We start from the raw sequence: 12,740 nt of genomic DNA, 5'->3' as shown, positions 1-12,740 counted from the left end.
CAGACCACGTGAGGCGACGCTTCACCCAGTCCCAAACATGCTCAATGGGGGACAGATCCGGAGATCTGGCTGGCCACGGTAGTTGACTTACACCTTCTAGAGCACGTTGGGTGGCACGGGATATATGCGGACGTGCATTGTCCTGTTGGAACAGCAAGTTCCCTTGCCGGTCTAGGAATGGTAGAACGATGGGTTCGATGACGGTTTGGATGTACCGTGCACTATTCAGTGTCCCCTCGACGATCACCAAAGGTGTACGGCCAGTGTAGGAGATCGCTCCCCACACCATGATGCCGGGTGTTGGCCCTGTGTGCCTCGGTCGTATGCAGTCCTGATTGTGGCGCTCACCTGCACGGCGCCAAACACGCATACGATCATCACTGGCACCAAGGCAGAAGCGACTCTCATCGCTGAAGACGAAACGTCTCCATTCGTCCCTCCATTCACGCCTGTCACGACACCACTGGAGGCGGGCTGCACGATGTTGGGGCGTGAGCGGAAGACGGCCTAACGGTGTGCGGGACCGTAGCCCAGCTTCATGGAGACGGTTGCGAATGGTCCTCGCCGATACCCCAGGAGCAACAGTGTCCCTAATTTGCTGGGAAGTGGCGGTGCGGTCCCCTACGGCACTGCGTAGGATCCTACGGTCCTGGCATGCATCCGTGCGTCGCTGCGGTCCGGTCCCAGGTCGACGGGCACGTGCGCCTTCCGCCGACCACTGGCGACAACATCAATGTACTGTGGAGACCTCACGCCCCACGTGTTGAGCAATTCGGCGGTACGTCCACCCGGCCTCCCGCATGCCCACTATACGCCCTCGCTCAAAGTCCGTCAACAGCACATACGGTTCACGTCCACGCTGTCGCGGCATGCTACCAGTGTTAAAGACTGCGATGGAGCTCCGTATGCCACGGCAAACTGGCTGACACTGACGGCGGCGGTGCACAAATGCTGCGCAGCTAGCGCCATTCGACGGCCAACACCGCGGTTCCTGGTGTGTCCGCTGTGCCGTGCGTGTGATCATTGCTTGTACAGCCCTCTCGCAGTGTCCAGAGCAAGTATGGTGGGTCTGACACACCGGTGTCAATGTGTTCTTTTTTCCATTTCCAGGAGTGTACAATAAGTTCAGCGAAATTTTGTATCTATAATCACTCTCTTTCTCTTCATATAGCAAATCAAAGTAAATTTGAAAACAAACTTAGAAAGTTTCTCCTTGACAACTCCTCTATTCCGCAGAAGAATTTCAATTACTGCAATGTGTTACGGATGGTGGGTAGAAACTATTAAATCAAAACTTTCCTGGCAAATTAAAACTGTGTGTCTGCAAGGTTCGAGGAGAGCTTATGTAAAGTTTGGAAGGTAGGAGACGAGGTACTGGCAGAAGCAAAACTGTGAGGAGGGGGCGTGAGTCGTGCTTGGGTAGCTCAGTTGGTAAAGCCGGCACAGTAGCTCAGCGTGTTCGGTCAGAGAGCCGGTTGGCCTCTGTAATAAAAAACTGAGTGGAAGGATCAACCACCGAACTTGAACAGGATTTCTTGAGACGTCCGCAAGGACCAAACACAACGATCAAAAAAAAAAAAAAAAAAGTTGGTAGAGCACTTGCCCGCGAAAGGCAAAGGTCCGAGTTCGAGTCTCGGTCCGGCACACAGTTTTAATCTGCCAGGAAAGTTTCATATCAGCGTACACTCCGCTGCAGAGTGAAAATCTCATTCTACTAAATCAAAACGTTATATATGCTTTTTATAAAAGAAAAACTCTTACTAATGTTCAGCAAGTAGCCGTATGTACAAATTAATTTGCAATGTGAATGTAAAATGACTCGTTCCGCACTATTATTATTTATTGTGCAAAATGATACATGGAACATGAAGCAAACTGTCTGTCATCTGATACACATATTAATTTGAATGTATTGGTACATAAATGTGGGGACTGATGACCACAGATGTTAAGTCCCATAGTGCTCAGAGCCATTTGAACCACATAAATGTAAATTCAGTTAATACCGAGAAAGACACCAGCCTCTAAATTGGAAGTTAACTAGAACTTGTATGTTATGTTATTCCTTATTTTCCCAGTTGTTTACCTCGTGTTAACTGCAGAAACATTATTGCATTCAAATTACAGACGCCCAGACTTTGGAGCATTCGAGTGATAGGGTAGTTGCAACTTGCTTCTGTCAACGACTTTTTAAGGAGAAAAAAATGGAAGGTCGTTACAGACAGGGCACAAGCACAGATTTGGGAAGGGCAGGAACGGAAGTCGGCCGTGTTCTTTCGAAAGAATAAGACAAGTATTCGACTTAAGCGAATTTTGGAAAATCATAGAAAAACCTAAATCTGAAAGGTCAACAATGTTTTGTTTTGCTGGAGGACATTGGACCGTTGGCGCCTGCCAAACTGTTTACTTCGAGTGTTCTCATTGCAATCTCTTTATAACTAACGTGCAGCTACTCAGGGAGGCCCAGTGCGTACTGTAATTATCGTAGAGCAGTTATTATTGTACGGTAGATATGCTAACGCGTTAATGCATAACGGATTTATGTTGGAAAAAAAATTAGTTCCAATTTTGGCCACGAGGTGCAAATCTGTGGTTGTGAATGGAAGAAAGACCTATAGAAATGTATCCACATGTAACATGTGCAGGAAAGGTGAAACAAGAGAGAAAGACATGATGTAGATTTAATTATAAATCACATTGCATGAAAACAGTTATTTCCACACAGCTGTGCTCTTCCAAAGCAGGACTCACATACTGGACAAGGAGATCTCGAAAACATGCACACGTTACGGTACGCCTAACAGGCGCTATGGGCACTGGATCCACACCACACAGTCACATACAGTGAGTGCAACGGCCCTTCGTGTACAACACAAGGTTTAACAGTACCGCAAAATCCGGGAGTTCTTTGTAATCACTGCATTCTGTACCGTAAAATGTGCCTCTTCATTTCATATAATATTGTCTGGCCGCATGTCATCAACTTCGATCCGTGTCATAAAACCGAAGAGCAAGTTCAGAATGGAACTGTGGGTTGTGAGGTTCGAATTGCTGCACCGTCTGGATCTTGTACGGGTACGAGTGTAAAACAGTCCGCAAAACTTTCTGTACTGTTGACCATGAAATGGTCAATTCTCGTGACACTGCACCGGGACAAGGGTCACGTGCTGCACGGCCAGTTACAGCAACAGAAACCTCGTCAACTTTCACCGGGATAGAATGGCTTCCTCTTTAGGGTGCCACACCAGGCTCACGCATGTTTTCGAGTTTCATTACCATCTTTTTTTTTAAACCATTTAACGACATCGGGCCTTTCCTCAGACCTTTCGGAAGGCGATACTCTCTCAATGCAGCACTGTAGTTGCTGCCGTTGACATTAAACTGTTTCACTAACAGCGCACGGTCTCTCTCCTCGGTAGCCTTCCCGTTCACTCACGTTATGACTCGTCAAATGAAAGCGTGGATGTCATACCGTTATACAAACAGTGCACAGCGCCAGATTTGCGCCTGGTGGCCAAAACTGAAATATTTTTTCAGCTTAAATCGTTTCTGCATTAACGCATTAGCATATCTACCAAGTTTATCTGTCATACGACAATTACAGACCACAGTGGACAGTAGCTGTACTTTAATTATATCGACGAGTTACATATTGCCACATGTAACATTTTTGGCTTTAGGTGCCGTAATACTCAGACCTAAATTTAATGTCATAATTTAGTTGAGACTGCATTAGCTGAATGGTAACGTACGAAGTGGAGTGAGGTGTAAGCATGTGTACCGATTCCATGAGAAATTGTGGCAGTTTAGCAGTCGGATATGGCTAACTGCCTAAACAGGAGATGTAGAGATTACAGCGTGGGCCAGCGTGCTAAATCCCTAATTTTCATTTACTAATATTTTTAAAATGTGACGCACATTTAATGAAGAATCATACTATCTATCCTCTCAATAGTAAGCCATCATCTATTCACTGTAACTTCATCGTAGTAATAGCATTAGAATAGTTGTCCGCCCCCGGTAGCTGAATGACAGTCTGCCTTCGGCGGTGCTACGGCACGGACGTCTGTTTACGTCCCTGCCGGAGTAGTTCGCGCTCGCGCAGTTGTTTACCTCTTCGGAGTACTCGCGCGTTTAGACGGCTCGATACAGAATGGCACATGCATACCGAAAGTCGACTCTCAAGATTAGTTTTTCGAATGTATATGCGAGACCGAAAGCCTACGAAATAGAAAGGTTCCTACGAGACGAAGTTAAACTTGACTACAACGAACTTATCGGAATCCACCTCTCCATAGTGAGCAGTGTCGTTTACGTCAAGCTGATTAACGATGCAGTATGTGACAGAATCATCCGAGATACTAAACATGGACTCAAATTTCGTCACTCTGATGGACATGTTGGAGAAGTAACTATTGATCATGCAGGACTGGGCTTACGAAACATACGCATTTTCGAACTTCCCTTCGAGGTTCCGTCTGACTTGGTCATTGACGCCTTACGCCCGTATGGAAGAGTGCTCAGCCACGTTCAGGAAAAATGGTCCAACTTCACGACTTACCCCGTTCTCAATGGCGTGCGTCAAATCAGAATAGAACTGACACAACATGTACCCTCGTACTTGTTCATCGGCGGATGCAGAGCTATAGTCATCTACGATGGACAACCCAAAACATGCTCAGGATGCGGGAAAGAGGGCCACGTGCGTTCCGAATGTATGCAGCGGAGGATAGTGCAAGTTCCAAATGGCGAACCTGTACCTACGTCCACGTTGACGCCGCTGCCACTAACGTATGCGGACGCATTCCGAACAGATCCCATCCCGAAGAATGACCAGGTACAGAATCCTGACGGTTTACGGCAACCGACTGCAGCAGAGACCGCCTCCAGTGACGAAACGACGCACACTTCTGCCGCTCCGGCGCCGACGACGCCCTTAACCGAGCGGAAAGGATCGGTAGGAGATATGTAAATTGATCCTGCGGTTGTGCCGACAGCTGCTTTCGTCCCTGAGCACCGGGAGTCACTTCCGCACTCGGATACGGAGGCGCACACGCGCAAACAACGGTCGCCGAAGCGCCACAAGAAACGACGGCTAGCGCCGTCGGATACCTGCTTACTGCAGTCCATGTCAGACGATCTTGGGTGTAACGTCGATACAGTGCATCCGGAGGCGCAACGGGAGGTTCTACCCCCCACACAGCAGTACGACGCGAATCACGCTAGACAGGGGTTGAATACAGACACACCGGACGGAAAGCCGACGGAAGGAGACCCTCCACCCACCGCAGCAACGTCACCGCCTTCGGTCAGCCCGGCAGGAGAGACGCGACGGGAGCTGGACCTCCAGCACAGTAACTGGGCCGACGAATCCGATGCTGACCCACACACTGACGACGCACCCGCAATGGCGAGTGCTGCGTCCACCAGATGTTAACCGCGCAGAAGATGCAGATTGACGCACAGACAGCAGGTCACCGGGCAGCAGCACACAAATTGACATAAGCGTTCATGTGCGCTTTACGCACTGAGGAACAGCGGCAGGCATATCGAACAGCCTCTATTAATATTAATACGATCAGAACGCCTGTAAAATTGCAGTTATTACGAGACATGTTGCATGCGTCAGACGTCGACATCGTTCTGCTGCAGGAAGTGTGTGTCGAGAGCTTCCTCGACCTCTATGAATACGATACGTACATTACACCTACTACCGACGGCGGCAGCGTAACAGCGATACTTCTACCTAGCGGCATAGTAGCCGAGGACGTGGTGTACCTGCCGTCAGCGCGGGGACTGGCTCTCACAGTGCTGGGAATACGGGTCGTTAACATTTACGCACCGTCGGGGTCCGACAGACGGCGCGACCGATCCCGATTTTACGCAGAGGAGATTGCAACACTATTCTTAGGTCGGTATGAAAATGTCTTATTTGGAGGCGACTTCAACTGCGTGCTCGCACCAAAAGATCAACACCCACGTTATACTTCATGCCCGGAGCTGCGACAACTCATACAGGACATGAACCTCATTGATACATGGGAGAAGATACATGGCGACAGACGTGGATACACCTACGTCACGAGTCACTCTGCAAGTCGGCTCGATCGCATTTACGTAACACGTCGTCTCGAACCTGCGATCCTCGATGCGGAATTGTGGCCTGTCGCCTTTTCAAATCACATAGCATATATTTGCACGATCTCCCTGAGTCGTCAACAAGTTTGGAGGAGTCGCAGTGTTTGGAAACTGAATACAGCACACCTCAGGGAACCTGAGTGCCGACGCATAGTCGAAGATGCTTGGCACGTGTGTGAACGACGCCTCCCGACATATCCGACGACGTTGCAGTGGTGGCTGGAATGCGTTAAGCCTGCATTGCGCCGAGCGTTAATTGCATACGGAAGAGAGCAGATGATGTGGAGGCGACACACGACGGAATTTTATTTCACTATGCTCCGCGAACTTTCTGTACAAGCACCTTCACAGGAGCGTCGAGCCGGTATAAAACGAGCACAGGCCCAAATAAGTTCCATAACGCGCCGCCGTCTGGAGGGAGTCGCAATCCGTGCAAGGGCCTTTGAACGAGTCCGTGGAGAATCGCCGTCGATGTATCACGTTATCAGAGAAAAACAACGTAGCCGCAGAACCTTAATACAGACGGTCGTACTGCCAGATGGTCGCCGCATGACAACGCAAAAAGATATTGCCAACGCTTTCGTGGAACACTACGGTCATCTCTATGAAGAAGCGGAACACGATCAGCCAGCCTTTCAGGAGGTCCGACGAACGCTCTCCGCGTGTCTCGACGAGCCGGCCAACCTGGAGTTAACAGGTGAAATCACAGTTGACGACGTAATGGAAGCGATTGATAAGGGAGCGTCGCACAAATCGCCGGGGCCCGACGGGTTTCCGTTAGAGTTCTATCGTACATTTAAAGATCTCATGATTCCACGATGGACTGCCATGTACTGCGAATTGATGTCTCCCAACGTGCCTCTTCCACCCGCCTTCGTGGAAGGAATGATCATCCCCATCCACAAACCATCTGGCGGCACAGGGATACAGGCCTACCGGCCACTGACCCTTCTTAATTGCGACTGCAAGATCTACGCCAGGATCCTTGCAGCACGTTTTAAACGCGTAATACGCCAAGTGATTTCACTCGACCAAACCCAGCTAGGAGGAGACAGCAATATACAAACGGCACTCAGTGACTACCGCGATGTTATCGCACTGGCATCAACATGTCGTCTCCGGGGTGTATTGGTATCGATAGACTTCGATCGCGCATTTGACAGGCTGAGTCATGCTTATCTCACGGAGGTTATGACAAAAATGAAGTTTCCGGAAAGTTTTGTCACCGTCGTTATGAGACTACTCCACGGAGCCGCATCCAAAGTGCTCATCAATGGACGCTTGGTGGGGCCCATCACCATCTCACGATCGGTCAGACAAGGGTGCCCGCTGTCAACGATATTGTATGCCATCGCTGTCGAGCCCCTGCTCTGCGGGCTCCGGAATCGACTCCAAGGAATGACGATAAGGCACAACAAGTTTATATGCCGAACATACGCAGATGACCTAGTGTTTTTAGCACGGTCAGGAGACGAGGCAAGAGCCTCCTTGCATTGGATTAATTTGTATTGTATGGCTACGGGAAGTCGCCTGAACATGGCAAAGTCGGGAGCGATGAACATCGGGAGAGGACTCCCGACAGGAAGTGTAGCACCATTACAGCCGATCAACAAGATGAAATGCCTAGGAATTATCTTCACTACAGACGTTCGACGCACGGCGGCACTGAGTTACAGACATCTTCTGCAAACAATTCGTGCGAGTGTCCGAAGTCACACGTTAAGGGCACTGGATATGATCCAACGGGTCACCTTTGCCAACACTTATCTAGCCTCTCGCATCCCCCACCTGGCACAAGTTCTTCCTATGCCGGTGGTGCTGGCCCGCCGAATCCTGGCGGCACTAGGATATTTTGTGAGCATGGGTCTGCTTTTTAAGGTAGGATACGAAACCCTCACCCTTCCTCGTAGTCGTGGAGGTCTTGGACTAGTCCACGTACGCGACCGAGCAGTGGCTATTTATGTAACCACAATGATAAAGATGTGGACACGACACCAGACATGTCTGACGGGCACATTGATAGACGAACTCGCTCCACCTTCGCGTTCGGCTCCGGTAGCGGTGGCTCACATCTCACCATCGCTTACCCATATGCGAACCTTTTTTGTGGAACACAGTTATGTACATATGGAACTACCGACTACCAGGACGGCAACGGCACGTGATATATATCACATCTTAACTCGACGACGGCCGAACAATGCCGTGGAGCGCCGCCAACCAACAGTTACGTGGTCAGTGGTATGGCGTACAGTGCACCATCCACACCTTGATACGGGAACGCGCGCACTGTGGTATCAGGTGGTAAATGGGAAATACGTGACTCGTTCCAGGTTGCATACAATTCATATGGCGGACGAGCCACTGTGTCCGCAGTGCAATGTTATAGACACAGAGGAGCATCGCCTGGTATGCGGCCCTTCGGCGGACGTATGGTGTTTGGTCAAAAAAATGATCGCCTTCCTCCTTCGGGTGGGGCCGCAAACAGTAGAACCACGCACATTACTTCTCCCAGATAGGACATATTATCCCCAAACAAAGACAAACGCAGTGACTTGGATTCGAGGTTTGACTGTGCGTTATCTTTTCCGAGACGGCAGTAAGAATGTGCTTGACTTCTGGGCCTTACAACAGGAACATCACTCACAGCTTATGAGACATCCGAGATATAGAACATATTACGCAAATTTTTTAGGGAGTGCCTTGCTTGATCCCCCACCCAGTTGGGGTGTCCCGGGTAGGAGAATGTAATTATTACCTATAAGTATTAGAACAAGAAAGGACCAGGACAGTGGAGAGGATCCACAAACACACGTGAAGACGTACCCGACACCAACGCGAGGTATGACGGGATTAGCGAGGTACGCGCCTGAAAGAGGAACGTAGACCGTTGTTGTTTTGTCCTGACGGAAGCAGGATTTTTTTTCCCCACACTTATGTAAAAAAAAAGGTGGAAAGTCCACTTATTTACGTTTCCCAGAAAAAATTTATGTTATGAAGTCATCGTCTTCTATATTTTAAAAAAAATGCTAGAAGCAGTTTATGTAAAAAAAAAAAAGGAAAAAAAAATGGTCAGCGTGACGGACTGTCAATCCCCTGGGCCCGGGTTCGATTCCAGGCTGGGTCGGGGAATTTTTCTCCGCCCAGGGACCGGGTGTTGTGCTGTCCTCATCATTATCCTATCATTCTCATCGACTGCAGGTCGCCGAAGTGGCGTCAAATTGAAAGACCGGCACCCGGCGAACGGTCTGCCCGACGGGAGGCTCCAGCCATACAATTAAATGAATAAATACATTAGAATAACGATATGCAGGCGAAGCATTTCATGCGTCATCAGCTCCCGCCAGAATTGGGTACCGAGCAAAGTGCTTTGCGCTGATCAGCTGAGTCGGTAACTAGGGGCTATACAGTACAGTTCGGTCTAGGGGTCGCACATTTAAGATCTGAAATGCACGCCGTATATAATGACCTTAAGAAATCGCAACTCTGCGAGCAACACAGAAAAAAACAGAGTATGGAATGTGTAAACTGATCTGTGACTGTAATTCCTACAATATATTTAATGTTGCGGGATCATTAAGTGTTACACACGTGAACAGTGTTACTTGTGACTTTGCAGGCATATGTTTGTGGAATATCTTGTTAGCAGTTTATGGTTTAAGCTGCTCTGTGTGTTATAAATAAACAAAAGGCCACAGGCATCCCAGTTAACTTTGGGTAGTTATTTAGCAGTGACTGCCTTAGCCAACTTAATAGTAAATTTCACTGCCTCGCGTCAAGAACAACTGATTCATGACCTGAGTGTTATGTCTGCGCAGAACACCTACAGTAGACATCAAGTGGGTGAACATTACAGAAGGTCAGTGTTCTGCTTTGACGAGGAGAGTAGATGCAGGTCCTGCTTTCCCAGTACAAATGGGAACAGTTATAAGCTATCTGTGGTAACACAGTGGAGATTAGGTTAGATTAGTACTTGTTCCATAGATCATAAATACGACACTTCGTAATGATGTGGAACATGTCAGGTTAATAAAAGGTGTCTATACAAGATATTAACATTAGACAAAATATTATATGACACTCAATATTTTTAATTTTTTTAATTTTTTTTTTTTTGTGGTGTTGGGAAATAACCCACTTACTACATCTAAAAATTCATCTAATGAGTAGAAGGAGTTGCCATTAAGAAATTCTTTTAATTTCCTTTTAAATGCTATATGGCTATCTGTCAGACTTTTTAATGTTATTAGGTAAGTGACCAAAGACTTTTGTGGCAGCATAATTTACCCCCTTCTGAGCTAAAGATAGATTTAACCTTGAGTAGTGAAGATCATCCTTTCTTCTAGTGTGGTAGCCATGTACACTGCTATTACTTTTGAATTCGTTCGGATTGTTAATAACAAATTTCATTAGTGAATATATATATATATATATATATATATATATATATATATATATATATATATATATATAGTGAGGCTACAGTGAAGATTTCTAGCTCTTTAAATAAGTGTCTGCAGGATGATCTTGGATGAGCTCCAGCAGTTATTCTGATTACACGCTTTTGTGCAATGGACACTCTTTTACTCAATGATGAGTTACTCCAGAATATGATGCCATGCGAAAGCAGAGAATGAAAATAGGCGTGTTAAGCTAATTTACTCAGATGTATATCGCCAAAATTTGCAATGACCCTAATAACATAAGTAGCTGAACGCAAACGTTTCAGCTGATCCTCAGTGTGTTTTTTCCAGTTCAACCCCTCATCCCCTCATCAATGCATACACCTAGAAATTTTGAATAGTCTACCTTAGTTACCGATTTCTGATCGAAGTCTATATTTATTAATGGGGTCGTTCCATTTACTGTATGGAACTGTATATACTGTGTTTTGTCAAAGTTTACTGAGAGCCCATTTGTAGAGAACCACTTAATGATTTTCTGAAAAATATCGTTTACAATGTCACCAGTTAATTCTTGTCTGTCGGGTGTGATAGTTATACTTGTATCATCGGCAAAAAGTACCAGCTTTGCATCTTCGTGAATATAGAGTGGCAAGTCATTAATATATATTAAGAACAGCAGAGGACCCAAGCCCAAACCTTGCGGCACCCCATTCTTGATTGTTCCCCAGTTTGAGAAATCACCAGTTTTTTTTGCATATTATGTGAACTGAGGGAATGAACGCGCAGACTGCATGTTGCACTGGACACTGACTGTCGTCACATTCAGTCACAAAGCATTTTGTCGTTTTTATAGCCGTACGCAAGCAGGTGCTGAGGCAGCAGGAACACTCACCAGCTCGTGGGCGCTCTTGGGGTAGTACTTGGTTGGCCGCAGGAAGCGGATGAGGAAGTCGTCGTCATCTCTGTAGTGCAGCGTCGGGTCAGCTGCAAAGCACACACATGCATACCATTATTAATATATTCAGCCATTTTTCCTCGATTATTTACTTAATATTATTAATATCTGCAGCCATTTTCGCTCAATTCATTGATACTAGTCTTTAACCTCAACGCCTTACCGCAGTATTGCACCAACACTTTTCAGTGGACGGCTTATCCCAGACAAACTGGCGGCCAGGGTGGCCGAGCGGTTCTAGGTGCTACAGTCTGGAACCGCGTGACCGCTCCGGTCCCAGGTTCGAATCCTGCCTCGGGTATGGAGGTATGTGATGCCTTTAGGTTAGTTAGGTTTAAGTAGTTCTAAGTTCTAGGGGACTGATGACCTCAGAAGTCAAGTCCCATAGTGCTCAGAGCCATTTGAACCATTTGAACCAGACAAACTTATTATTTCTGACGCAGTATACGTTACTTGTCAGTTCAGTTTTGGCTTATGTACCATTTCTGATAGAGGAATGTCGTTCCATGACACATGCATCAATATGGTTTTTTTTCAGCTTTTACAAAGAAGGGCAGCACTGGTTGTTACACTAATAGGATAGCATCAAGGTAATGTTGAACAACTTGATTTGGCAGAAGCTTGAAGATGGATACCAGTCATCTACACTTACATCTACACTCTGCAAACCCCTGTGAAATGCGTGGCACTTGGTACTGCCCACCGTACCATGTATTATCCTTTCCTCCCAGTCAAATCGTGTATGGAGCACGGTAGAATAACTTCTTAAGCGTCTCTTTACTTGCCGTAATTAGCCTAAGCTGGTTTTCACAGTCCCTCAGGGAGTGATATGTAGGGAGTAGCTGTATATTCCTGATTCCTCACTTAATACTATCTTACTACTGTCTGTCTCATGAATATCTACTTATAAAATTTCAATAATATTAAGAGAAGAATCTAGGAATAATCTACAGCCCCCTATGTATCTCTGGCATAGGGACTGCGAAAATTGGAGCATGACAATTGCAGTGTGCGTGCAGACATTTAAAGAACCGTTCTTCCCATGCTTCATATGTGAGTGGAAGGAATTCTAATAGTTGGGTATACAGGAACGTACCCTCTGCACGTACTTCAAATTGAGTGGCAGAGCATGGATGTAGATGTAGCTATATCTAAAAGTGCTACAATAGTTTAAATGAACGTACAGCGTATGTAATGTATGGAGCTGCCCCACAGCTGTAGAGCAAGCACTTCCTCAAGAT

General features: G+C 46.9%; 1 protein-coding gene across 2 annotated transcripts in view; it reads right to left on the bottom strand.

The window, feature by feature from the left end:
* LOC126335428 (retinaldehyde-binding protein 1) overlaps positions 1–12,740 on the bottom strand; it is a 97,095-nt gene that overhangs the window by 57,217 nt on the left and 27,138 nt on the right. For both annotated transcript variants that reach the window (XM_049998706.1, XM_049998707.1), the window contains exon 3: positions 11,437–11,528. In XM_049998706.1, coding sequence (XP_049854663.1) covers positions 11,437–11,528 — 92 coding nt within the window. The remainder of the gene's footprint in view (positions 1–11,436; positions 11,529–12,740) is intronic.

This window comes from Schistocerca gregaria, chromosome 2, assembly GCF_023897955.1.
Source record: "Schistocerca gregaria isolate iqSchGreg1 chromosome 2, iqSchGreg1.2, whole genome shotgun sequence".
NCBI lineage: Eukaryota > Metazoa > Arthropoda > Insecta > Orthoptera > Acrididae > Schistocerca > Schistocerca gregaria.
Note: the sequence above shows the minus strand (reverse complement) of the source record. Positions and strands in the feature narration are given on the sequence as shown.